At 31.5% G+C, this 24401-nt stretch overlaps 1 protein-coding gene and 1 pseudogene across 1 annotated transcript; one reads left to right on the plus strand and one right to left on the minus strand.

Moving 5' to 3' along the window:
* The first annotated feature begins 201 nt into the window (after nucleotides 1–201).
* LOC100819665 (mitogen-activated protein kinase kinase kinase 18) lies at nucleotides 202–1574 on the plus strand. The gene has a single exon (XM_003539809.5). The coding sequence runs from the start codon at nucleotides 294–296 to the stop codon at nucleotides 1350–1352; it is 1059 nt and encodes a 352-aa protein (XP_003539857.1). The 5' UTR covers nucleotides 202–293; the 3' UTR covers nucleotides 1353–1574.
* A 7988-nt stretch (nucleotides 1575–9562) lies between these two features.
* LOC100799049 (S-type anion channel SLAH1-like) lies at nucleotides 9563–19728 on the minus strand (annotated as a pseudogene).
* Nucleotides 19729–24401: the final 4673 nt, after the last annotated feature.

The raw sequence follows: 24401 nt of genomic DNA on the forward strand, positions 1-24401 counted from the left end.
TAATTAAAATTAAACCGTTTTCCACGTGTGAACCACCCAGCCATTGCCGACGGAAAACCTGAGCCACCAAAGTTAGGCCACGTTGACAACTCTAGAGAGAGAGAGAGAGAGAACAAACGATAGAGAGTGTGCGCCAACCAAATTAAGTAGCCAACAATTAAAAAGAACCTTTCAAAAAGGCCTTATGCTCAAAAGTGTCTCTATTCAATTACACATATATAAAAGGCCACGATAACCAACTCAAACACCTCACAAAAACCCTTTACTTTTTTTTTCTTCTCCTTATTTCAAACATGGAGTGGCATAGAGGCCACACCATAGGCCAAGGCTCATCAGCCACCGTCTCCACCGCCACGTGCTGCGGTGGTGTCTTGGCTGTCAAGTCATCGGAGCTGCCACAATCAGAGCCTCTGAAAAAGGAGCAGAAAATTTTGTCCTCTCTAAGTAGTCCTTATGTGGTTGCATACAAAGGGTGTGACATTACCATGGAGAACAACAAGCTCTTGTTCAACCTCTTCATGGAGTACATGCCCTTCGGCACGCTTGCTCAGGCGACTCGCCGGTGCGATGGTCGGCTCCAGGAGCCGGCCATTGCATGCTACACAAGGCAAATCGTGCAGGGGCTGGAGTACCTGCATTCAAAAGGGTTGGTGCATTGTGACATCAAGGGTGCCAACATCTTAATTGGTGAAAATGGGGCCAAAATTGGTGACTTGGGGTGTGCCAAGAGTGCGGCGGATTCCACGGGGGCGATCGGCGGCACACCGATGTTCATGGCGCCGGAGGTGGCGCGTGGGGAGGAGCAAGGGTGTGCTAGTGACATTTGGTCACTTGGGTGTACTGTGATTGAAATGGTAACCGGTGGTGCACCATGGCCTAATGTGGAAGACCCTTTTTCAGTGCTTTATCACATTGCATATTCTAGTGAAGTGCCCGAGATTCCTTGTTTTCTATCCAAAGAAGCAAAGGATTTCTTGGGGAAGTGCTTGAGGAGGAATCCACAAGAGAGGTGGAAGGCTAGTGAACTATTGAAGCATCCATTTATTGAGAAATTGTGTTTCAATAAGGAGGTTTTGGAGTCTAATACAAGTTCCCCAACAAGTGTTCTTGAGCAAGGCTATTGGAGTTGTGTGGAAGAGTCAGAGAGTTTAGGCGATTTGATTCACAAAACAAGAAAGTTTGAAACTTTGGCTGCCGGGAGGGTCAGAATGTTGGCTCTGTCTTCTGGGGTGCCCTATTGGGCAAGACATGATGATGAGAATTGGATCACAGCAAGAGGGAATGGGGTTGAAGGTTTTGCCAATTGTGGGGCAGAGACAGCTTCTTCTGCCAGTCATGGGTTGTCTCACTAGGTGTTGGTGAAAGCAATGTCACTGGTAGAATTTTAGTGGACATGCTTTTTAGTATCACAAATGTTGTAGATTGTTAGTGTTGTAGTTAGTGATCTCATTTTTTGACGGAGGCATTGCTTGGATGCTATTCTCTTAACATAGATTCTTTATGATTCAATTATTCAATATTTCATTCTCCTCTGTTCTATCAATCTATAGATTCTTTATGATTCAATTATTCAATATTTCATTCTCCTCTGTTCTATCAATCTTCCATTAACTTCAAATAACAAAAAACAATTATTATATATTTCACACTCCCTGTTCATTCTGTCATATTATATAACCTTTTTTGGTTGGATATACCCTTAAAATTAGAGGTAACAAAACATGATACTCAGTCTGATGCAAGTTGGGGATCATAGCTAGTTGGACTTAAAAGTCTAAATTTAATTAGGACTTACTATAGAGCAAGGCTTAAAACATGTAAAAGTCTGATTCTTTTTAAGTCTTTCAGGGCTTTTTGCTCGGATTAAATCAAAATAAAAATGTCTAAAATTTAGACTTAAATTTTCAAACTCAAACACTACATTTTATCGGAAGAATTCTGTCAAATTGGGTCATTTTTTACTTCTACTAATTAAAATGTATATCACTTCAAAAAAAATAATTAAAATGTATATATTTCCATAAATAAATTTTTAAAAGAATTAATATGTTTTGGTAAAAAGTTGGATACTTAAGATTCGGAAACTGATTTAGTTAAAAAATATTCATTTTTAAACTCTAGAAGTTGAAATTTAAAAAAAAAGTGATTATTTTATGGAAACAAACTAATTTAAATGAACATAATCCTATCTATGTTTGGTTTATAGGATGTATTAGGTTTAAATATTTAATTAAAATTTTGTTTTTATACGTAACGTTTATTTTCGATAAAATTCACATGAAAAGAACTAAATTGTTTTTTACACATAAAATTCTTCTCAATTTAATCTGTCATTAGGTAGATGTTCTGCTGTAGAAAAAAAGGTAGATGTTCTAAATTTCCGTCCTTACACGTTATCAATTTTTAATTTTTGTACGTGACGACAGTAACTATATTAAGAAAATTTTCCTATATATTATTAATTTAAAAACGTTTTTCACGTGGGAAATAGATTAAAAAAATAAATATACGTGTGGAGAACAAAAGTTGAAATCTATATTAATTATTCCAGCTTCATTCGTAACATTTCTGGGCTCAAATAAACTTGGAGATATTTTTGGATTTATCTGTGTATCTTCCTAGAGCCATCCCGGCCATTACAAGAGAACATAGAATAGTAACTTTTGTTCATTCAAAAGTAACACAAACCATGAAAATCCAACTTTGGTAGGTATGATGAGATCCTTTGAAAACTATTTTTTTTTTTATTTGGTGGAAAAAGTAAATTAACTCAGATAAAAACAAGACTAGGGAAAGAGAACAAGGTGGCAAAGCATGTCCAATCGATTTTTTTCTGGTACATCTGAAAGAAGAAACAAAAACAAAGCAAGAATAGCAATTTCCTAAAGACAACCCAACGGACCCCATCATATCCTACTATAGAGTTGGCTTCAACCTCTCTTCTATTATTTGAGATGGTTGATTCCAATGAGCATGAGCATAGGGAACCAAGGTGGCCACCCTTTGGAGCAATGTCTCTCATTGTCGACCTTAGTTTGGTGCCTTTACTTTGTCTCTTTTTTTTTCTTTTTCTTTTTAATGACTATTTATTTGTCCATGATATTGGTAGGTTTAGAGATAAAATTCCCAAACCCCCAAGTTGGTTAAAAGGTAATTTATCAACTCATTAAATTCCAATCTCTTGCACCAAACCAGTACAGCCTTACAGGTCCCATGTTTTAAAGTAAAGCGAATATGCAACAAATATTACGTTATGTGGAGTTTCTATCCATCAACCACTATCTCCCATAATTAAATAGCAACTCCTTTTTTTCACATATTATATATTATAGGTGTAATATTCATCAGTTTTATTATCCTCATCGATGTTAAAAAATTCCACTGTTCATTTTTAATTATGTCTTTTTTTATAATTATATTTTTTTATTATTTATAATATTTAAATATGAGATCTTAATTAAAGAATTCGAGTCTACTAATCAATGATATGATAAATAAACAAATTGAGTTGATGAATAGTTTGCCTCTACATAATCAGTTTGGTACTACGGTTTAACGACGGAATTGTTGAGTAACTTGGTAATTTTTCGTTGCAAACCAAGTTGACAGTAACAAATTTGATTGCTAAATGACTAAATAAAAGAAAATTTGGTGATGAAAAACAATCGGATATAGCTATGGTCACTAAACGGCAAGGGTTATTGGTCGGTGGCTAAATTTAATTGATAATCATCACTTTTCGTCTTGTGAAGTACATTAGGATGAATGATGCAGCACACATTACAAACAAGACAAGTAACGGCATTCTAGAATCACAATTTGGTCAACCTCCACTATCTCTTATGAAAATTCAGAACCAAGTCAACCCAAATACAAATCAAACTAATATTCTTCCATGGTTGGAGAATAGTTGGTCCTCTACAATCTCACCGAGAAACTTCGGTCATCTAGGCATAAAATTAACCTTCTAGAAAAACTCCAAATTTCAATTCGTTAGTTTAGGCCAACTTTACAATGGACTTGCTTTGACCCCAATACGATGGTTCGTTCTGCCTGTTTTACGTGTAAATATGTTTGTTTCATCTGCGGTTAGAAATGTTGGATGAACGTTTCAATGCAAATGATGCAAAGGATAAAAGTAAAATAAATGCTAAAACAAAATCCTGATCCGTTAATAAAATAACTTTTGTCTCAAACATAATTTTATAATGAAGAATCAAACATGCACTATAATGTTAAATATTATATTGCAGTCAGCACATATTTTTAAGGAAGTCATACAAATTGGTATATACTTGCTGCTGAATCGTTGTAAGTTTTGTTCCTTTTTGTTCGTTAGACCACGAACCTGTTGGTTGCTCCCATTCGTTCACGTAACCTATGTGTAGAAAAAGACCAATACAAGTCAGGCATTTGATAAACATTCTCCAACTTGGCATAAACTAACAATCTGTCAATAACATGAGCCCGTAATAACCTTTTTAACAGAAATAATGTTCTCGTGTTGATCTCTTGTATGTCGATTAAAGGTAAGTGAGACTTAAAAGTAAATTTTAAGAGGATATGTTTTTCCTTTAAAGAAGAATTATAGATTAAGTCTTTTCAATTACTAATATATGTGATATTTTTGTTAACATATGTGATTTTTTTTTATAAAAATTAATAACATTTTTTTTACTAATAGACCTAAATCTTAAGTTTTAATTACTTTATTATAGTAGTCTCCCTGGTCTATTGAAGAGACCAAACCCACCACAACCTATTATATTTGCTTGGCTAAAATTGTTTGTGGACTGGCTGGATTTTAACAAATATGCAGCTATGAGATCCTTACAATCTGAATTCCAAAAATGCACCGATTTTGAAGAAACAAGTGCCTTAGGTATGTTGGCTTTCTAGCTAAGTTCCTCATCAGTGTTCAATTGGGCTTATCCTCATCCCTCTTTGTTATTTTTAGCAAAACAATAGCAAGACACAGAGCAATGCCTTTGTCTAGGCCAAGTGTTATGCCAAGGACATTGCTTTAATTTTACCAAATTTTCCCACAGAATTAGAAGCACGTGGCCAAAAACCCATAATTTTTTCACTTCAAAATTTAAAATGTAAAAATAAGACTGAAATTTTTATAAAACTATAATTATTTTTTATCAAATAATTTTTATAATACGTGAAAATACTATGCATTGATAATTTAAATAAACAAAATCAATTTTAAATTAATAATTTTTTATGTGAAAAATACAATATTAAAATATACTTCAATTTTTAAATAATAAATAAATATAAATTACTTTTTAATTAATTTTTTATAAATAAATATTTCTTAATATTTTAATATATAAAAATAAGTGGCCTATTAAATAGTAGAAAATACTGGTTGCTTTCTGGAGCAATTGTGCTTTCTTTGAATTCCCAAAAAAGTTGCTCTCAAATGCTAAAAGAAACTCAAGCGAGTTAATTAATATAAGTGTCAGATTGCTTAAATTTATTTACTGAAATAAATATTTATTTTAATAAAATAAGAAAATTTTTAAATATATTTGTTCAAACGACTTATGTTTTAAAAAAATAATTTTATGTTTTTAAAAAGTAAATTCTATCTACTTCTTAAAAAGTATTTATATAAAAATCACTTATTTTAAAATTATTTTTTAAAATTTAAACAAACTCCCCAATAACCTTTCCACCCCCACATGAAAAAAATGCCTTAACCTTTCCTGAGTTGGATTTTCTCATGGTTTTTTTTTTATATCAACAAAATTACTTGTTAGTATATTATTATTGTACAAAAAAATATATATTATTAATATAAACTAGTAATATTTATACCAACAAATTAACTTTTATTAAATAAAACTTATACTATGGAACAGTAATTTTTTTTTTTTTTTATCATTCAGACTATGGAACACCAATCTAACTAAAGCGTTAGTGTATGATAATTTTTCAAGTGGTATCACGTAGGACACGACAAGTTTAGCCGTTGAAATGATAGCATGCTATTCAATCTACATGTTTGCGTTAATTCAGAAGATAACAAAATCTGGAAATTGATTACATGTTAAATGATGCGGTTTTTTGGGGGAACAAAGACACAACTACGAAATATAATTTTCATAGGTTGAGGGGTACATTGGTTAGCAGACTTGTTCGGACTGACATGTCATGCCCTCACAAATTGCAAATTTAATTATTTGAACCGAGAAACTGAAATCAAGTTGTCTGTTATTTGTTCTGATATTCAAATACAATTTTTGGTTCATGAATCATGATATACAGCTGATGTCACTTGTTCTGAGGTGACATTTGTCTGTCAAAGAAGGCTATGAAAAGAGGTAAAACTTCGTATCCCAATGAAATTTTGTTGGTTGAGACTTGGGAGAAAGGTTCTATTGAAATTAATTTGTCAAAAACTTTTAGAACAAGTCGGGACCAGGACAAGAAAAACGAAACACCAAAAAGAAGAAAAAAATATGAATAATTATACATTAATTTATACTTCTAAACCCTCGTAATACTTGTGACACGAGCTTGACATGTAATTATTGATGTTTATCTTTGTGCTTTATGATCCATTGAGTAATGATGGTTGTGAGTTATGATGGTTTTGTGCCTTTGAATCATTTTGGTCTGTATATGAACTATAAGCTTCTGAATCATGTGGTACTTTTGAATTTGATTGGTTTACACTTGATGATTTGAAAGCCTAAGACACCTCCTCCAGTTACTGCAACAATGCGTTGACTCCAATTCTACATGATATAATCTCGGTGAAGGTATATCGTAAGCTTGTTCAACCTAACTCAAAACTTTTGAAAGGTCACATGGGTTAGATATTGAAATTAAATCAAATAGAAATAAACAAAATTGGGCTTAGCTTGATATCCATTCATCATTCAATCTAGTCTGATTTGAATAATTTATTTTTTAATTATTTTCCTTTTTCTAGTTTCCGTATTTTCTTAATATGAATATTTTATAAAATTCACAATAACTTCACCTCAAAAAATTGAATTTTGATTTGGTTAAATAAAAGCTTTTCTAAAAATCAACCCATTTCTATTCAATTAGTTTAGACTTTAATCTTTTTTCTCAGTCGACTCAACTTACCCGTAGTCACTAGTTTATGATTATAGGAATGCTACCATTACCAATAGTACAAAGCTCCGTGAGACATGGAAGCAATTGTTTAATCAGGTGATAATCTAATTTTGGACATAGACAAGATGAAAAAAAATTGTGACAGCCCACACAGATTTGGGCTTTCCAAAGTGCATGAACCTACCTAAGAAGGAGCCCACACCAAAGCACGCCACATGAAGTCATATGGATGTCATGTTCAAGGTATGAGAGTGACAGAATGCACATATGCATGTTAGATGTGTGGGGTTATTAGTACAAGTACGTGTAGACGGTGTAGCAATTTGTTGGTTCTTTTCTTAATGGTGAGGTTCTACAATATTTTGAAATATTTGTATATGAAAAAATAGATTATACCATCATGGAATTAAAAATATTATGTATGATAAATTTATTAACTTTTATAATAATTATTTTAAAATTATACTAATGATAATCTATAATTGTCATCGAATTTAAAATATTATGTATGATAAATTTATTAATTTTTATAATAATTATTTTAAAAATTATACTAATGATAATCTATAATTGAACGACAGTATAAATTTATTTTACACTATCAATGTGTGATGATTAAACTCTTTATATATATGGGTGAACAATTGAATGATACTTTCATAATACATGTTTGGTTGAAAAAAAATTCTTTTAGATGTCATTTCAATAAATTTTTAATCATAAACTAAAATTTAATATAAATTACACTAATTTAAATATAGTAATTTTTATTTATTAAGAGGAAATACTTGAATGGGAAATTTATTTTTCACTTAACAAAGACAATTTGAGAAAACTCATTTAAATATGTTGAAAATACTTAGAATGGTTATAGAAGAATAATGTTATTTATTGTATGGTATTTTTTTTATTTTTTTTTTCAAAATCCTTTTACAAGCTATTGAATATAAAAATTGCAGAATTTATCATACATTAACATGAAAAAAACTAATTCATCCAGGTTGGGTTAAAAATGTTACCCGTTCTTAACATGAGTCTAACCCAAACAAACTATTTTTTTTTTGGCAAATTAAAAGTGAATTGAGTTGACCTATTTTATCACCCATACTCTTAGAAAATGCACTTTACAACTCAAGCTCACTGATGATGCCTTGCACAGCCTACAAAACCACATTCCAACACCATCTAAAATCATTCCAAATTATAATTATTAGAATAAATTATACCAACTATTTTTCAAGTTGTGAAATTATACAAATGTTCTATATTTTTTAACATTTGCATTGACCTCCCTTCAGGGGAGTCTAATGTACTGTTTTTACAAATAAGGGAGATTAGTGTAATGTATAAAGAAATATTAGCGTATATTTTTAAAAAATTAAGGAAGATTATTTAAGTGTAGAAAAAAATAGGGATTGTTTATGCAATTTTACAAAATTTAAGAAATAATCAGTATAATTTACTGTAATTCTTATCATGTCTCTAGAAAAGAACAATGACTATGGATGTTCACATTCAATCTGATATAAAAAAAAATAGGGATTGTTTATGCAATTTTACAAAATTTAAGAAATAATCAGTATAATTTACTGTAATTGTTATCATGTCTCAAGAAAAGAACAATGACTATGGATGTTCACATTCAATCTGATATAAAAAAAAATGCAAATCAATCTATTAAAAATCGAACCACAAATTGTTTTGATATGTGGGTTGGATGAATTTTGCCTTAAAGTCAATCGAATCGAACCGCAAATAATCCTAACAATGACATTTGAGTAATGATTTATTGAAAACACTTAGAGTGTGTTTGGATGGAGGAATTTAAAATTTTGAGAAATTTTAAATTCTAAGAATTTTAAATACTTCAATTGAAATTCTTTTATTTTCAAAATTTTGTGTTTGAATAAAAAAAAGTTAAAATTATGAGGGTGAAAAAAAATGAATGAAAAAAAGAAAAGATATGATTGGTGTACTAGTTATACATGTTCCTCTACGTTCTCAGGACTGAACGATGTTCCACAATCACTATTTTTTTATAAGAATTAAAATTAAAAGTTAAAAAAACAAATATATATTTAAAATTATTAATAAATACTTAAAATCACTTAAAGTAATTGTATTTTTTTATATTGGAGTAACTATGTTATTCAAATTATTACATTTAAGGTGTACTATACCCATGCATCTAGTTTTTTTTTAATCTGGAAACATTAATTATTAAAATGTTAGTTTTGTTGAGAGAATGATAAAACCCATAACCTTATCTTTTTTCCTTTTCTTTTTACCATCTAATCCACCATCATATATCTACTAAGTAAAAGTTTACTCCATGGCCACATCATATTACTAACTACAATATTGTGTTAATAGAGCAAACTTCTATTAGATATTTATATTAAAAAAAATTACACTCTGTGGATATATATAAATTAAATTGTTATGAGTAATAATGAATTAATAATCACGTTGCCATCAATGTTTCTCTATTCTAAACTAAGGTTGCGAGCGAGTAAGGGCGTGCTTGCTAATGTTAAGAGCAGTGATAAACCATTAAGATGAGAGACACCAAAACTGAGACCGATGATAAGGCAGACCTAACCACATGAGCCATGACTCCCTTAACTTTATGTGCATACTCAGCTGAAGCCAGTGCCAAAGCCGTTAGAGGAAAAGAATAAGCCCCCCATGCCACACATTGAACTTCTTCATCGACTTCTTAAATAGGAGAGGCCTTGAAACCTGTTTGTTCAAAAACACATAACAAAGACAATTAGTAATTTTATTTGGTGGCCTAGTCTACACGTGGAATAACTAAACTAACTAAGATATATATCCTAAATTCCTAGCTACCTCCAAGTACATTAAACCGCAAAATCTAATAGTTTAATATTTATCGATAAAAAAAATCATAATCGACACTACTATAAAAAAGTGTTTCAACGACGGTCAAATAGAGCATACAACGACGGGTTCCAAAATACCGTCTTAGAAAGTGAGCAGCTTTCTAAGACGGTGCTTACCTCAGCAATATCTTTGAAAGTAGGCATTCTAAGATGTTGCTGATGTGAGCACCGTTTTAGAATGTTTATTTTCAAAAACGTAGTTGAGGTAAGCATCGTCTTTGAAAGTAAGCATTCTAATACGTTGTTGAGGCAAGCATCGTCTTAGAATGCTAACTTTCAAAAATCGTGCTGATATAAGCATCGTCCTTGAATTAAATATTATTTTTAATTATTGATATTTTTTCTGATTGATATCCCATCAGAAAAAATACAAATAATTAAAAATTATTATTTTTAGCATGATTATAATTAATATTAATGGTAAAATTTATTTACTACATAAATATTTAAATGATAGATTAAATAAAAATAAGAGGTTTATGTATTATTTATATTTAATCTATCATTTAAATATTAATTATTAAAATAAATTTTAATATTAATTATAACATATTAAGAAAATTAAAATATAAATTAAATTTTAATAAAAATTACAACAGATTAAGAAAATTTTAATTAGAAAGGCAAAATGCATGTGAATTAATTTATCAACCTTGATCAACATATATGCAGACATTTGAACCACAAGCTCCTACCTAAAATTAATTGAAACATTTCATATTATAAAACATATCGATATGTTTTAAATAGTAGTAATTGAGACATAATTGTCTCCCTGAAGTTTTTAATACATAGGTGATTTCTAAAGTAGTTCTTTTCTAAACATAACTATTAAGCGTTTAGAGATTGCACGTCTTGCCAGCACCTATCATTTCGAACACATAATTGTCATAGCTGCCCCTAACTCTCAGCTCCTAATCTCCTATCATATACAATAGCTAAAAAACCATTAAATGTTAAGATTGGAACTTCAAAATTAGGAAAACTTCTTTAATGAAGTTGGTGCACAAATTCTTGTTTTGGTTATTTCCTCAATATCCTAATGAATGAAAAGCTTCAGCTTTTAGTAGTTGATTCCTATATAGCATTCTACAACTACACAAATAACTGAATAAGGCATAGGGAGTGGGGACAATCGAGCAATGCCTAATCCACAATCCTTAGAAAGATGTTGTTGCTACAATGGAACTATGAGTTTCAGGATTTCTTTTCCCATTTTAATTGAACCAAAACTCAAGAAGTTCCCCCACAATCACAAACTACATTCTCTAAGTTTTATCACAAGATCTACTGAAATATTTTGTGATTCTTCCATTATGTCAGATTCAAGCAGAATCAAGTTCAAATTAAGAGATAAAAAAGCATTCCAACCTTTAATTGGCTTCTGGTCACCTTGATTAATCCTTTTGCTACTTGGCCTAGTTGGAGGGGTCCTCTCATTAGTACTGTTGCAGCAACAATTAAGAGGAGCAGTTTGTCCAGCTATAGTGAATCCCAAGTCATCTAACAAACAAACCAAAAAACTTTACAACTTAGCTGAGCCTTCCTTAAATTTGAAGTCATCATAGAATAGACGGTAAAAATTACATATTTGAATAACAAAAAATGAAAAAAAAAAAACATTGAGTTCAAGACAAACATACCTCTGGTCAAAAACTAATTTGAGGTAAAATTGCTCGCAACATGACCAAATACAAAATGTCAAAAACTAGTTAGAACTAAATTACTTCTCAATGTCATACTTATAACCCCACCCTACATTCCAATCATTAACTTGTTCACACTCTACCAGACTTGAAGTTATTAAGGAAATTTAATAGTTACTTTTGATAATCCTAATCTTAATCAAAACCAAAAACCCAAATAAAACAACAACAACCAAACCATATCAAAATTATAAAGCAAAAAGTAAATAATTTTTGAAAAATCAATATAAAACACAACCCTGAATAATTCACACTACAGAGCCACCTATTCCTTACTAATTACTTGACAAAAAAAAACCACGATTAACCAATTACCTTTAATCATCTAGAACCCTGAAGAACGAGCAAATTCCCAAAATTAAAATAAAACAAAACATTAGAATTCCAAATAAAGAAAATAAATAAATAATTGTTGAAATCAAGTATAGGAAATTATGTCCTTAAAAGGGACACTAAGAAAACAAAGAAACAGAGCTATCTTGATCTTCTAACCAACCAAAACAATTTCATAGGTCTTCTGCCACTTTCTACACTCCATTCATATATAAAGGCAGATTCAGTACATACCATTCATACTGTCTTTAATGGCAATATTGGTCATTATTGACTTACCCGGGCCTGCAGTTGATGTACTCGCACCTGCATCTAAAATTGAGACAAAAAAAAAGACCGTTCAGGTGAAAAAAAGTAAACCATGATGAGAATTACGAAGGACAAAAAACCTGTTTCTAACTTCTATTACGAAAGATTAAAGTTTGAATATTTGGGGTGACTAGGCTCTCGGCACTGAATATTCATTCATACAAGATAAATCAACCTAAGGGCACTAACTAAATTTTGCAACTCCAAATATATTTCAAGTTGTCATGTGTGTGCTATAACTATTTGTATTTGATGAATTAGTATTTATCATGATGTACTGGTTTTGACATTAACACAGAGAGAGAGGATAGTAGATATCTAGTTATTGGAGGAATAGGCTCAATAATGGCTATTTCTAGAGATTTAGAACTTACAAATAGGCCTTCTTGAAGTGCAGAAGCTTTGCAGTTTCTATTGCTTCATCACTTGATATCTACCAAATCACACATCCATTGTTTAACAAATCTTAAACTGTTACAAATGTCCAAACAAAAACCGCAAAATAATGACAAAATCATATCTTTCAATAATTATATTCAAACAGAAAGGTGTCCATATTTACACCATGGTGCAGAAATTAGAACTTAATCCTCAAGACATCCAAGATTCCCTTCTACCCAAAACAATATTAAGTCTGACATGATGTAAAGGCGCCATTCCAAAAGTTCATAATTGGCTATTTGCAGTTTCCCCACAAACTGAAACTTTGCCCCCAAAACCCACACATCTCAGGACTTCACAAGGAAGTAGAGAATCATATTACTTAATGTAGAAAAAGTGCATAGCAGAAACTAACTGAACAACAAAAAAAAGAATGTAAACCTAAATTGGAAATGCTTAATTAGTAGCAAAAATATCAAGTCAAAGTATACACAATACATCAATATCACCAAATTGATATAAAAACAAGAAACTTCAGTATCAAACCCTGTATATATTAATTGAAAGTATAAGAATTTCAAGTAATTTATTAATTATCAGATGCAATAACCATATACACAGGAGTTATGACATTGTTTCCTAAAACTGCACATTGCATTTCCAAACAACTTTAGAATAAAGTTATAATATATCATTTTGTATATTTATGTCAAGTCTTAAAAAGTATGACGACTATTCAAAAACCATTAAAAGCTTACTTGAACTACTTCATCTACAAGGCTAACTTCCAATACTCCAGGGACAAAACCAGCACCAATCCCTTGAATCTTGTGTGGACCTAGATGTTCATAACTTTAAGTATTTATTATAAAGAAAAACCATTCAACTTGAAGTAACTACTGGAGGGAAGACAAACAGGAAAACATATAAGAGCTGACATAATTTAAAGTAATATTTTTTAGAGAACAAAAAAATTAAATCTAAATTAGGATTTTGTATTTAATTATGATTTGTGTATGAATTTGATTAACTTGGGGTTACAACTACCCTTTAGACGCCTTATGTTTTTCACAAACTTTGACATAATTGTAACAGTAAGATTTCCTTTTCATCATATAGCATATGAGTTACTAGTCAGAGAGTACTCTGCCCCCAAAAGAGTACTCTAGGCTTTTCTATATCACCAAAAGTCCTTCTGGTATGCTAAAGTGACCATAAAAAAGTGAAAATTTGTGGGGATCATACAATCAATGCTCTACTAAATAAATAAAATCAATGCAATCACCTTTTAATAATATGAGCAAACAGATCAAGACAAAAATGCCATTCCTAAATACACTTTAACATGGAAAAGTGAGGCAATCACCTAATAATGAATAAATAGAAAAGTAAACAAAAATCTAATAGCCATGCAACATTTTCATGGTTCATGTGAGAAAGTATTCAAAATGAGTATATAAGTTTTCACAATGGATCAAAGCATGTGTTATATAACTCACCAGGTTTTCCTCTAGAGAGTATTTGACAGACAAGGTTACTTACTCTCAAGTATTCCTTTTCAAAAATTGAGGTTGTAACTTGCAACCACCCTGCTTTACCAACGCAGAGTTTAGGCAAAAATTGAATTCAGAAAGGTATGTAGTTTTACTTGAGCAATTAATATTCTAGTTGTCACAAACACTTCAATCAGCAAATCAATGAAATCAAAACGTGAACCCACAATGCACATAAATGAAAATGGAAAGACAAATCAACGAAATCAAAATAGAAGCACAAATTCAAGCAACAAACCCTATATCTCATGAAACAAAAAACATTAGACATGGAAGAGACGAACCTGGAAAGCGATAAATCTACTTGTCGCAAAACACAACTAGCTAGGGTCCGAACCCAGCCTATGAACCGAGGGAGGAAGTGATGAAGTTAGAAGTTCCTGAAAAGTGAAAATTGGACAATATTAGTTAGATACAATATCTCAAACCACCACACCCAACTCTTCGTGCAACGAGGCCGATGTTACCTTTGTGAACAGTGTCAGTGCAACGACCTTTGGGTTCGCAGAAAGGCACCGAAACGCCACGCGGAGCTCAGGGGGGAGATTCGCGTTCAGAGGTGTGAAGGTGCTGCGAGCGCAGGAAGTTTTTGAAGGTTCACTTAGAAGCTCACTCACGAGGAAGACCTAGTGCCGGAAGTTTTCGTTCACTCAAAAACTCACTCACTCACAGGACAAGAAGCTTTTATAAAATATGGTTAACGACGGTGCATTTTAAAGCCCGTCTTTCTTTTTAGTGATTTCAACAACGTGTTTAATATACACCGTCTTAGTCAATTTTCTCGTTAGCATACGAAAATGGTCCTAAACAAAAACGTCGTTGAATATATAAGATATTTACAAAAATGTCACTGCCCCTAATACTACGACGGTCATGTTGCGACCGACTTTGAAAGTGCATCGTAAAAAGTTTTTATTTTAGTAGTGCGACAAAAAGTTTCTCATTTTATACCGGAGTTTTGGAATGACATTGTTGTAGAGGGGACCACAAAATAAAAATTTATATATATATATATATATTGATGGATTTGTACTGTATTAAATGACACTTATACTGTATTAAATTTTATCTTAAAATTAATTGGTATTGATGGATTTGTACAAAAATATATAAGTTGGACTTGAAAAATTGAAACAAGTAACATAAAACTTTCAACAGAAACACTACAAAATGAATTGTCCTAGCTAGTTATATCCATTAAATTGCAAGTTGTAGTCAACTTGTTATGACATTGTTTCCTAAAACTGCACATTGCATTTCCAAACAACTTTAGAATAAAGTTATAATATATCATTTTGTATATTTATGTCAAGTCTTAAAAGTATGACGACTATTCAAAAACCATAAAAGCTTACTTGAACTACTTCATCTACAAGGCTAACTTCCAATACTCCAGGGACAAAACCAGCACCAATCCCTTGAATCTTGTGTGGACCTAGATGTTCATAACTTTAAGTATTTATTATAAAGAAAAACCATTCAACTTGAAGTAACTACTGGAGGGAAGACAAACAGGAAAACATATAAGAGCTGACATAATTTAAAGTAATATTTTTTAGAGAACAAAAAAATTAAATCTAAATTAGGATTTTGTATTTAATTATGATTTGTGTATGAATTTGATTAACTTGGGGTTACAACTACCTTTAGACGCCTTATGTTTTTCACAAACTTTGACATAATTGTAACAGTAAGATTTCCTTTTCATCATATAGCATATGAGTTACTAGTCAGAGAGTACTCTGCCCCCAAAAGAGTACTCTAGGCTTTTCTATATCACCAAAAGTCCTTCTGGTATGCTAAAGTGACCATAAAAAAGTGAAAATTTGTGGGGATCATACAATCAATGCTCTACTAAATAAATAAAATCAATGCAATCACCTTTTAATAATATGAGCAAACAGATCAAGACAAAAATGCCATTCCTAAATACACTTTAACATGGAAAAGTGAGGCAATCACCTAATAATGAATAAATAGAAAAGTAAACAAAAATCTAATAGCCATGCAACATTTTCATGGTTCATGTGAGAAAGTATTCAAAATGAGTATATAAGTTTTCACAATGGATCAAAGCATGTGTTATATAACTCACCAGGTTTTCCTCTAGAGAGTATTTGACAGACAAGGTTACTTACTCTCAAGTATTCCTTTTCAAAAATTGAGGTTGTAACTTGCAACCACCCTGCTTTACCAACGCAGAGTTTAGGCAAAAATTGAATTCAGAAAGGTATGTAGTTTTACTTGAGCAATTAATATTCTAGTTGTCACAAACACTTCAATCAGCAAATCAATGAAATCAAAACGTGAACCCACAATGCACATAAATGAAAATGGAAAGACAAATCAACGAAATCAAAATAGAAGCACAAATTCAAGCAACAAACCCTATATCTCATGAAACAAAAAACATTAGACATGGAAGAGACGAACCTGGAAAGCGATAAATCTACTTGTCGCAAAACACAACTAGCTAGGGTCCGAACCCAGCCTATGAACCGAGGGAGGAAGTGATGAAGTTAGAAGTTCCTGAAAAGTGAAAATTGGACAATATTAGTTAGATACAATATCTCAAACCACCACACCCAACTCTTCGTGCAACGAGGCCGATGTTACCTTTGTGAACAGTGTCAGTGCAACGACCTTTGGGTTCGCAGAAAGGCACCGAAACGCCACGCGGAGCTCAGGGGGGAGATTCGCGTTCAGAGGTGTGAAGGTGCTGCGAGCGCAGGAAGTTTTTGAAGGTTCACTTAGAAGCTCACTCACGAGGAAGACCTAGTGCCGGAAGTTTCGTTCACTCAAAAACTCACTCACTCACAGGACAAGAAGCTTTTATAAAATATGGTTAACGACGGTGCATTTTAAAGCCCGTCTTTCTTTTTAGTGATTTCAACAACGTGTTTAATATACACCGTCTTAGTCAATTTTCTCGTTAGCATACGAAAATGGTCCTAAACAAAAACGTCGTTGAATATATAAGATATTTACAAAAATGTCACTGCCCCTAATACTACGACGGTCATGTTGCGACCGACTTTGAAAGTGCATCGTAAAAAGTTTTTATTTTAGTAGTGCGACAAAAAGTTTCTCATTTTATACCGGAGTTTTGGAATGACATTGTTGTAGAGGGGACCACAAAATAAAAATTTATATATATATATATATATTGATGGATTTGTACTGTATTAAATGACACTTATACTGTATTAAATTTTATCTTAAAATTAATTGGTATTGATGGATTTGTACAAAAATATATAAGTTGGACTTGAAAAATTGAAACAAGTAACATAAAACTTTCAACAGAAACACTACAAAATGAATTGTCCTAGCTAGTTATATCCATTAAATTGCAAGTTGTAGTCAACTTATCAATATATAGGGTTATAGACTTGTAGGGACCGGCTTAATTAATTCTAGTGGAATGCAACTTAGATACTTAAACATGACGAATAAAACAAATCAAGCATGAGAAGACCATGAAACGTAAACAATTTAACAACATCAATTCAAAGTTTGCACTTTGCCCCACTATTTTTTATTGATAATCTTGGATCCACCAACTGCTAAGCAATGTTGTTAATGATAGAATATATGATAAGATATTCTATCAGTATTATTAGCCTAACTAATCAGTTTGTATTTGATAGTATACTATCAAATACAAACTGATTAGTTAGGCTAATAATACTGATAGAATATCTTATCATATATTCTATCAGTTAGGTCAGCATGTAAGGTATATATTTCTTTCTTTTGGACTTCGAAGTAAAATAGTAGAACCTTAAATTTCTCTTTTCTGTCAATTATTCTACTTCCCTTTGATAACTTAAAAGAAAGAAATTAAACTATTCATTTGGTTTTTATAGTTATCTCATTTTGAATTTTAATTTCTATATGAAAAAACTGTAAATTTTAATGCATGTTGAATTAAAGTTTACAAAAACAACCTTCTACAAAATTAAATTTTCAGACAAATATAACCTTTTTTATATAATTTTTTTAGCAATTTATCACGATTATTATACTGTCAAAAAGTTTTTCTCCTATGTTCTCAACTATAAACAAAACTTAACCTTTTATGCATGTGTAGAAACAGAAACTAAAAGTTTTAATAGTATAGGGAAAAAAACTTAAATCAGGAAACTAAATTTGGTAGGAGAGGAGTTTTTGTTTCCCAAGAATTATAGGTTAGGAAACTAAATTTGGTATGCATTTTAAAAAATAACATTTTCAAAAAAGGATATTTTTTAGAAATATTTTTTAATCAGTTTTTTATGAAAAAAATTAATGAGAAGGTGAAAATCTTACTTTATTAAGTTTAATTTTTTTAATATAATAAAAATATCATGTTATTTTTTATTAAATTATATAATGTGATAAATAATTAAAATAATTAGTAAAAATATATAATTCTTTTATTCCTACAAACTTATCTAGAGATTTTCAATAGACAACAAAACAAATTTTATTTATCCCTAGAAAACATGATTATCAGGAATGATGATTTCCAAAAATGAAAAAATTTCTCCATTCCCAAACACGTTTTAAGTGAATATTTTAACTTTAAATTACCAGGGACATGAAAAGGAAGAGCGAGAGGAAGAACAGCATCTTGCATGTGGTGTCAAACCTGCCACAAATGGAGTTCCAAGCCAAGCTTGCCATGCTTGGTGCTGCAAAAGACAAGAACACAGGACGCAGCATCGAAGGGACACTATTGTTCCCTGCCAATCTCTGATAGAGTGTCACAAAAAGCACCAAATAATGTGTACTACCCAAACAAAACATGCATAGTGCACTCTCCTTCCACCCCATTTGTGCAGCAGCTTGTGCACCCACCAAGTTCCCAATCACAGACAATTGACTTGTTGGATTTGCTCCAATTGACAAAAACCCCTTCCCTTTGGTAAACCACTGGCCATAAATCTCCACATCAAGCATCACCAAAGGAGCAACAAACACCCACCAAAGTACTTTGTAATAAAGTGTTGCTGGGGAGAGGAATGGTGATGATTCTAGCAAAAGGAGCCAAGAAATCCAAGGGATAAATAGGTAATTTACTCCAACATGGTTTAAGAACTCTTCCTTAATCATGTCAAAGTGAAAGAGACATTTTAGAATGTAGAGAAAAGAGAGTGAAGCTAGCGTGAACAAGGCAAGGAACCATAGGAGGGTGTGGACAGAAGAGGGTATGGATGAAAATAAACGTCTAAGAGCAAATGCATCTTGGATTGGCTCAATGAGGATCTTCAATAGAAAGGCTTGGCTTGAGAGGGACAAACTAATCCTGAAGTACCCTGCATGGAATTGTGTCAGAATACAGGACAAACATTGGATTTGGATTTGAGGCTTGCAATTTGATTGAGTTTTAGTGAGTGAAACATCTATTGGTAACTCTACATGGGGTTGTGGATGTTGTTTCTCGTTGTCACCCATCTTGGTAACTTTTGGTTTGGTTTATGCGTACAGAGTGATGTATTTATAAAGTATGGTACCAATGTCTTTGTCACCACCACTTTAGTGGGAAATAGGTGATGAAACTTCAAGCGGCTGCCTCAGTTGCATTTTTGGACTAGGTGATTCTTCCATGTATAAGCCAAAAATTGTTCCTAAAGTTTGTGTCATTTACAGCTATACACACTCTTAAGGGGACCATTCTAATCAGAGCAAGAATATTTATATTTCTTTATGTTCTTTTATTCTTGGTATAAATTTTTTGAAGTCCTTATTTATTGGTTTTAAAAATTATCCATATTTTGCGCATATCTTCATGTGTATGATTCTTATATAATTGCATCTAAGCTTCTCCTTTGTTTGAAAAATCTGATTGAGAAATACGGAACAAGTGTTATCCATTTGGATAATAAAAGTTTGAAGTATAAAAAAATTTACAATACTTCAGGCACTCTGCTCAATCAAAATGAACTAGCTAAATCCCTTGATTCTGTGCAAATACCATTTCCAGAGAAATAATTTCTGGAAGGAGTGTGATTGAGAGGTACCTTTATGATAAAGGAAAATTATTGGTCCCTATCCAATGCACCCTGGTCACGGTCTTTACAAAGCACCCTTTTTAAGGTAAATGCCAATCTTCTTGAGTGTGATAGTTAAGTTTCATTTCATGGAAACCTAGCCAGATCATGGAGAAAGAGATGGACGCTTCCACTGTAATAAAATAATATTAACAGAACTGTCGAATGGAACATATATAGAGTTTTTTTTTTTTTTTTCTTGTCATTCAAATTGTCCTATATATACGAAATTTAGAGCAACTAGCCTCGTTGGGGAGGTTGTCACTATCATTCACATGATATACATAGCATTAGCCCTAGACAAGGAACATTCGAGGTGGAATCTAAAATCTCTTCTGGTCTTTTTGAGCCAAATTTTAATAATTACTTACAATTACTAAGACTCTAACTTAAAACGCACGTCCTATAATTTTCCGTGTCGCAACGAGCCTCTAGTTTTAAACCATTACCATATTAAATAACACATGGGAATAAAAGTAAAAAATAAGAATTAAAAGAGATCAAACTCAAAGATCAACGATGCATCTCTTTTACAAGTATCAAAATAGCTGGTTTAACACATTATTCTTAAACAACCAACCATTATTCACATGACTTAATTAATTTTCTCAAGTTTGTATACTTATGGTCAAGCGAATGACAGAGCGTGAAGTATTGGGATCATAAAACGCAGTTTGCAACACAGCATAGCCCCTTGCAAAGCGGAACTTGCCAGTCCCAGACACAACTCACGCTGACGGCTAATGCCTTGTACAACAAATTGGTGAACATAATTGAAAGGGCCACATTCACATTAGCCCCATCATGGGCCGAGGCTACGAGAAGGCCTTGAGCCCGGCCCACCATCTCGGAGGTTGGGCTTGGGCTCAGCTAGACAGGGTCATCCACCACAAATATGGATCCAAATGTGGTGTAGGTCCAATCCCCTCCCTTGATACCAGCCACTGGGGTAACTGTGGCATTAGGCCCTGTTGCTATGTCCTGCAGGTAGAACACCATGGTTGTTTGATGAGGCACAGGTGGAGGTAATTGGGCATAAACTTCATAAACCATTGTGATGGGTATCAAAAGCATTGATACAAAATAATGGTGCCATTTTTTTTTTCTGGGGGTGGGTGGGGTGATACAAAATGCTGCAAGGTGTAGAGATGAGTATTTGGTAAGATATTTCATTTATTTTTATTTATTTTACTAGTTGAAAAACTTGTTTAATTATTTGGTAAATGAACTTGTTTTATTAGCTTTTTACGTTATTTAAAGTAGTATTTATTATATTTCTTTTTTATTTAAATGTTTTTCATATCTAAAAAATAGGTCATTTTCATTTTATTGTTAAACTTCATTTTTTTTTCTTCTAAGTATTTGATATTTTTTTATGTTTCATTATAGTATCAGTTTCATTCAGTGAAGTGACGATGTGGTAGATGAAGTGTCATGTCATCAATGTTTAATCACTAACACGTCATCACTCTCTCTACACTTTGTCAAACTAACAATTACCATTTGATCCATACCGTTGAATGATTTTTTTAACGTTGTTTCTAGAAACTAGTGGCGTGAAGTGAAACATATGAGTTTCCCACTTTACCCTCGCAACTAGAGTCATTTTTCAAACCATACCCCTCTCTCAGTCTCACTCTTTCTTTTTCCTATGGAGCCACCCGCAGCAAAACACAGCTCCCTGTGGAACATTCTAGTTTGTCTCTTATCCTTTGTTGTCCTCATCTTCGTTGCATGATTCTCCATCATCGTCACCGTCTGTGGCGAAACCTGCGACTTCACCAACTTTTACTTCTCCTTCGATAACCTCACTCACTTCGCCCCCTCTTGCATCTTCGAAGACAATGATGACCCACTCTTTCCATTCATCATCTTAGCCATCAACAGAAATACCCTTTGGGTTCGAAATTCTCAAATGCCTCCCAAGAGTTTCCCTTAGGGTTTGAAATTTCCAAATGTCTCCCTTAGGGTTCAAAAAGGGAACTCAAGTTTTCTTTTTAATTTTATTAGTTAATAAAATATAAAAATTAGATTTTTTAAATAATTTAAATAATAAAAAATGATGTGAAAAATTTGTTAACGTGTTAGTGATTAGGTGTTAGATAATGCAACACTCTATTTTTCATGTTGTCACTTTACAAAATGGGACTAATAATAGATACTACAGTGAAACATAAAAAAATGTTGAATACTTAGATTAAAAAATGAAATTTAAATAATAAAATGAAAATAATCTATTTTAGAAGTATGAAAAATATATTTAAACCATTCTTATTTTTTTTATCTTTTCTATTTAAAGTAAAAATTGACTACTTTCATCCTTTATATAATTTTTCATTTTTCAACTACTTCAACCAATAATTTTTCCAAACACTAATAAGTGATTTCTAAAGCGTTAAAGATGATATATTCTTCAAGCTTGTGTGTCCCATCTATCATGTGAGTGTGAGTAACGGAAAGTGAATAAGGCTTTACAGGTCCTAAGCAAAAAAAGTATAGGTTACATATTAAGATGGTGTTTAACGTGGATTGAGATTAATGGTAATCAAATGTGGCAAAGAAAAAATGAGGCGCAAAAAGAGCATTAGAATTGGCCTTTTACTCTTGCTGGGTCATCCCATGCCATCCTCATCAACAACTTGAGCAGGATTGTTATGATTTCGTGACAGTTAATACTTTTGTTTCATTTGGCTTAAGGTTATAAACGTGATGGAACGAAGTAACATCTATCACATGAAACGTGTTTGAGCTTCCATGTAACTGTCACACGTAATAAAATGATTGGTACGGTTATGATATTAGGTTATTTGAGTAAAGTTTTCAAAATGTGTGGAATAACTAGTTTTTATAATCATGATGGTGAAGACTTTTGACTTAGTCCTAGAATTTCAAGATATCCTTATAAATTTGGATTTTTTGGACTAATTATATAATTAATTTTTCATTCAAAGGTTTAGTCACACATTTAAAATTAATCATCCAAATAAATTGAAACACGTAAAAATAGAAACCAAATCATTTCCCACAACATCCGCCCACATTGTTAAATGTCAATTGAACTACATTTCTACAACCCCCCCTCCCCCAAAACTTTCAATAATTTTTTGTAATTTCAATTGCATTAAACAAAGGAAGAAATGAGAATATTCCAGTTATTTAAATTGATAGCCTATATTAATATTATTAAACAGTAATTATATATTTAAATGCATTAAAACAATCACAAATTTTCAAAATATAATTAAAAGCAAAGTAATAAATATGATTTTAATTATTATTTATTTATAATTAATAAATATAAAAGGAAAATAAAAAAAATTATTTGAATCTTATTATTTAAAAGAAAAATAATAAATTCCCCCTCCTCCTTCCCAAACTTTCAAGAACTTTTGATAATTTCAGTGGCATGAAACAAAAGAATAAAGGAGAATATTCCGTTCATTTAAAATGATAGCCTTTATTAATATTATAAAACAAAAATTATATATTTAGATGCATTAAAATAATCACAAATTTTCAAAATTAAATTAAAAGCAAAGTAATAAATATATTTTTAATTATTATTTTATTTATAATTAATAAATATAAAAGGAAAATAATAAAAAATGATTTGAATCTTATTATATAAACGAAAAATAATAAATTAATCTAATTATATCAAGTAATATAAACAATTGAGCATATAAATGTAATCTTCTACTTTTCTGTAAAAATTTGTTTCGCAAATGTTCATTTTTTTACCGCGATATGGATTTTGCTTCTACATTTCTCTTTTTTCTATTTTTGATACGATATTCTTTTCTTTTTGATACGTTGTATACAAAAAATGGTGGTTTGTGCTTGATTCACAAAAAAAAAAGGTATGTTCTTTTTATATTTCTCTAAAACTAATTGCTTCCCTATATGTTCTTGTTCTTTTTCTTTTCTTTGGTGACTTTAAGGAGCTATAAAACCCAAAAAAACACAAAGAAACCCATTGATGGTTTTTCTACTTCTTTGAAAAAATTAACAAGTGATTGGACCCAGTCCTATAATTTTCTATACTTTTGTTGAAAAATAAATTATCTAGCAAAATTA

This window comes from Glycine max, chromosome 12 (assembly GCF_000004515.6).
Source record: "Glycine max cultivar Williams 82 chromosome 12, Glycine_max_v4.0, whole genome shotgun sequence".
NCBI classification, from domain to species: Eukaryota; Viridiplantae; Streptophyta; class Magnoliopsida; order Fabales; family Fabaceae; genus Glycine; species Glycine max.